General features: G+C 43.3%; 1 protein-coding gene across 1 annotated transcript; it reads left to right on the top strand.

The window, feature by feature from the left end:
• The first annotated feature begins 2,561 nt into the window (after nt 1-2,561).
• Nucleotides 2,562-3,335, top strand: LOC145096225 (uncharacterized). Its single transcript, XM_079033985.1, has 2 exons — nt 2,562-2,743; nt 2,801-3,335. The coding sequence occupies exons 1-2, from the start codon at nt 2,562-2,564 to the stop codon at nt 3,333-3,335; spliced, it is 717 nt and encodes a 238-aa protein (XP_078890111.1).
• Nucleotides 3,336-5,019: the final 1,684 nt, after the last annotated feature.

Below are 5,019 nucleotides of genomic sequence, written 5' to 3'. Positions count from 1 at the left end.
CATGCAACCGACATCAAGCCATAAATGGAGAAATAACTCTAAAAATGGCAACCTAGTCTCCAATCCTCCATGAACAAGCATAAAGCAGAATGGGAAAGGTACTCTGGACCTCCATGGGTCCAGATCTGAGGTCTAACCCAGCAAGGGACCATATACTCAAACTTTCAAGCCTTAAAAGGTTTATAGAAAACCCTAAATCATAGATTTTAACCCACAACAGAAGGGAAGTTCGATTTGATACCTCAATAGTGTAGATCTGAACTTGAAAACCTTGGATCCGCAGCCCCCTTGACCTCCTCTTGTTGGAACCACTTATCTTTTGCTAAAACACTCAAGAAATGGTGAGTTAGCCTTCCTCAAGCACCACAAACACACACACACTCTCTCTCTCTCTCTCTCTCTCTCTCTCTCTCTCGGGTTTCTCAGAGGTGAAGTGGACGCAATGGAGGCTATAAAGGCCTTTAAATAGGGAGCATGCCCCGAGAATTAGGGTTTCACTTAATAGCGCGGACTCACCGAGTCCACCCATCGACTCGCCGAGTCCTTCATTAAATCAGACCAGAAATGGGCGATCCCACTCGGCGAGTCTAACCGCCTACTCGCCGAGTTCCTCTCTAAAATTCAATATGAATACTCAAAATAGGATACCTGGGAATCCAGATGTTACAAACAATCTCAATTCCTCTTGATCTTGACCTTTGAAAGCTTAGTGCCTCAAATGTTGCACCTCTAATGGAGTCACAAACACCATGAGAAAAAAGATTACCTAGGAGAAGGAGGAGGAGCACCAAAAATGTCCAAGAACCCTTAGGGATTACTTCACCATGTTTTTGGGGCCTTAGGGGTTCCTTATATAGGTAGGATATTAGGGTTTTCAACTAGGAAGCCCTAATTTGACTGCTTAGGCCCTAAGCAGCCCATGGACTCCCTCCTTAGAAGCCTTGGACGAATTCTAATGGGTTTCCCCATAGATTTCATCCACTCCAACTTCTATGGAGTCCATTAGCCCAATATTCAACTATCACACAATTGACAGTTCTAGTCCCATTTATTTAATTAATATCTTTTAGCCATAAAATTAATTATTATTAATTATTGACTAATATTAATTAAACAATATGATTTCTATTTTAATATATTATTCATATAATATATTAATAAATCATAATTAATCCTCTTTCTCCTTAGTTTATCATATCAGTTGCTATGGTGAAGGCAACCCAAAAGGACCATGCTCACAATCGGGTCAAGTACATACCAAAATAGTTATGGGCTTAGACACCTAATCCAACAATAATATCCCAAACACTACACCCACAGAAACTTCAACCACTACTCACACCATGGGAGATAACCATGGAGGGAATCCACCTCCAAACCCACCACCCGAACAAACTCTCCGTCAATGATCGAGGCAAGAGGTTACTCAACAACCTCTTTGCATCACATATCCGTCAGCCACCGACTTAGAACTAAATACAGACTCATCCACTTACTCCCCACCTTTAGAGGCTTGGAAAATGAAGATCCTCACAAGTTTCTAACTGATTTCCATGCCATATGTGTGGGAACGAAGCCACACAATGTTACGGAATATCAAATCAAGCTTAGGGCATTCCCCTTTGCGGTGCAAGATGCAGCAAAAGATTGACTTTATGACCTCCCACTAGGGATGGTTACTACTTGTGTAGATCTTGCACGATTATTTTTGGATAAATACTTTCCCGAGATGAAAGCTTTATCCCTACGGAGGGAAATCATTGGAATCAAGCAACATAAGAGAGAGGCTTTTCACACATATTCGGAGAGATTCAAGAAAGTTTGTGCCCGTTGTCCAAAGCATGGAATCACCGAATACCAGCTCCTCCAATACTTCATTGAAGACATGACTCCAATGGAAAGAAGGCTTCTTAATGCCTCAAGTGGTGGGTTTTTACCCGACAAGACTCCCACAGAAATCCGCAACTTAATCAAGAACATGGCTGAAGATTCTAAACATTCAAGTCATGATGAAAAATGGTACACGGATGCACCACGAGGTGTAAAGAAGTCCAAACTCCTCAAATTGAAGCTCAATTGTCTGATCTTACAAAAGTGGTCATCATGCTAGCTAAAGACAAGGGTGTGCAGCCCACACCACACCCTTGTGGTATTTGCACTCAAGTGGGGCACACAACCGACATGTGCCCTCAACTTCAAGATGAGGATTATGAAGAAGAAAAAGCCATGGGAGGCTTTCCTGGGTCAAATCAAAGGGCATATGAGCAGCCACGGGGTGATCAGAGATGGAACAGTAATCAAGGCTAGGAGGAAATCAACATGGAGGTTATCAACAAAGACCACCATTTCCTCAACATCAACAAAAGCCGCCCTTTCAACCTCAAAATTTCCAGCCTAGGCCACCACCACAACAACCTCCACGAGTGGGTTCATCAAGTATGTCATTGGAGGATATTGTAAAAAGTCTTGCCACTAGCACTAAAAGTTTCCAACAAGAAACCAAGGCTAGCATAAAAATATTAGAGCAACAAGTGTCACAACTTGGTCAATCCATGAGTAGGATGGAATCACAAGGCATGCTACCTTCCCAAACTGAGAAGAGCCCGAAACATAATGCATGTGCCATTACTTTGAGAGGAGGAAAAAGCTATGAAGGCCCAAGGATTCCGAATGAAGAAGAGGAAGAAAAGGAGATTGAGGTGGAAGAAGTTGTCAAAGAAGAGGAAAGGAAGAATACTTCAAGGTGAAAGAATCCAATAGATACTGAAGTGAAAGTAACTCCAGCACCATTTCCTTCAAGATTAACAATCACAAAGAGGGAACGTGAAGATGATGAGATCATGACCATGTTCCGGAAGGTTGAAACCAACATTCCCCTTTCAGATGCTATTACACATATTCCTAGATATGCTAAGTTCCTTAAGGAACTTTGCACATCTGAGAAAAAGCTTAAAGGAATTCAAACTGTGAAGGTTGGGGAAGACATTTCAGTCGTGTTACAAAAATGGCTACCGAAGAAATGCAAGGATCCAGGTGTATTCATGGTTCCTTGTAAAATAGGTAACCTTTTTGTGCCACGTGCGATGCTTGATCTTGGAGCATCAATTAATGTTTTACCCTACACAAGCTATAAAACAATGGTAATTGGACCTCTAGCCGAAATCATAGTCATAATTCAACTTGCCGATCGATCTTTGGCACACCCAAAAGGTGTATTAGAGGACGTATTAGGGCAAGTCAATGAACTTGTGTTTCCTGCTGATTTTTATGTGCTTGATATGGGAGATGATGACCAAACCTCAAGTTCCATACTTTTTGTAACACCCCGAATTTAGAAGACCAAGAAAGGAAAAGAAAAAACCTAAGTCTAGAAGTCTACTCGTCGAGTCTAGGGAGGAACTCGACGAGTAGGAACGAGTCCCGTGTCGCAGATTAAGTAGCCGACTCGGCGAGTCGGGGGACTGACTCGGCGACTCTGGTCTGGGTTGGGAAACCCTAATTTCCGGACATGGTGCCATATTTAAGCATCTCATTCTTATTCTATCAACCTCATTTGTAGCCTCCATTGCCCAAACCCTTACCCGCGAAACCCTAGAGCTTCCCTTGAGTTTGTGAGCCATTTTGTGAGACTTTGAGCATTGATGAAGCTTGGAAGAACAAGAAGAAGGTTGGGGTTCAAGAAGGAAGAAGTAGATCAGAAGATTCACCCCATTTGCTGCACTTATTGGTAATCAAGTCTTCATCTTGACTTCTAGTTTGGTTGATCTCTTTATACCCCCTTTTTACAAATTTTTTGGACCAAGAATGATTTCTTGTGGGATTTGGACGTCCCCAACCCAGATCCTTTCAGATCTGGGAGTATTTGGAGTAGTTAAGGCATAAAGGTGGAAGATTTACTCCATTAGAACTCCCCATGCAAAGTTTAAGAGGTTGTTATGGCCTTTTGAGCAAAAAGGGTCATGCATGGATGCAAATGTAGCAGCTTTGCGTGTTATTCCGACCCTAGGTGGTTAGATCTGGGTCTTGGATGCCTTGTGCTTGGCTGAAATCGTCAGAATAGATATGGACATTGAGGGACTCATCGATTCACTTGTGGGACTCGGCGAGTTAGGCCAGTTTCTTGTCCCAAAACCATTCTATAAAGGGTATGAGTTGAGTTGGTTAGGGAGTCAGCCCACCTGGGTCCATAGTAGTCATGAAGATCTTCGTACTCGACGAGTTCAAGGAGGAACTCGGCGAGTCCAAGACAATCGCCTTAGTTGATGAAGATGGACTCGACGAGTTGTTCATACAACTCGGCGAGTCATAGACTGGACACATTCATGTGAGGGAGATGAACTCGGCGAGTTCAAGGACGAACTCGGTGAGTTGGTTGAAGATGGTCCCGATTGTATGACTGAAGTAGAACCCGTCGAGTTCTTGCTAGACTCGATGAGTAGAGTCAAGGGTTGTATTGGGTTAGAGGAGTATGGACTTGACGAGTTGGTAGACCAACTCGGCGAGTCGATTCAACTGGAGGTTGACTTTGACCGTGAACTTTGACCAAGTTTGACCTGGTTTGACTTTTGTGGGTATTGTGGTCAATGTGTTATTTTGGGTATTGGTAGTTCGGGGAGCCGAAGGATCCGCAGTTAAGGAGTTGTCGGATAGCAGTCAGAAGTGTTCAGCTAGTCTTCAGCAGTGCAAGGTGAGTCTCCTCACTGTGTGCATGGGTCTACGACCATAATGTCGGCCCATTATGTTTATGTTTATGTATAGAAAGAAGACATGGGGGTTAGCCCTAGGCAATCATTGTTACATGTTCTGGGTTACGACCTGTGTCGGGCGAGGCCCGAGGATTGTAGTATGCTAAAGGTGGTTGTGATTCTTGTATGTGTCAGAGTTGATAGGTTTCGGACCAAGGTCCGATGTTGGGGTAAGCCCGAGGAAGGTTTATATGATGAATGTTAGATTATACTTGTTGGCTTTGTGATACTCGTATGTGCCTGGTAGGGAGGTGAGTGTGAGCGAGGTCCAGTA

The sequence above is a fragment of the Lactuca serriola genome, chromosome 3 (genome assembly GCF_051521515.1).
Source record: "Lactuca serriola cultivar US96UC23 chromosome 3, Lser_US96UC23_V15, whole genome shotgun sequence".
NCBI classification, from domain to species: domain Eukaryota; kingdom Viridiplantae; phylum Streptophyta; class Magnoliopsida; order Asterales; family Asteraceae; genus Lactuca; species Lactuca serriola.
The sequence above is the reverse complement of the archived record's forward strand: the minus strand, read 5'-3'. Positions and strand labels throughout refer to the sequence as shown.

Bases quoted from the DNA above. Each gene is read 5' to 3' on its own strand.
- LOC145096225 (XM_079033985.1), top strand. From the start codon at position 2,562: ATGGAATCACAAGGCATGCTACCTTCCCAAACTGAGAAGAGCCCGAAA. The intron at 2,744-2,800 runs GTGAAAGAATCC...ATTTCCTTCAAG, and splicing joins GAAAGGAAGAATACTTCAAG to ATTAACAATCACAAAGAGGG.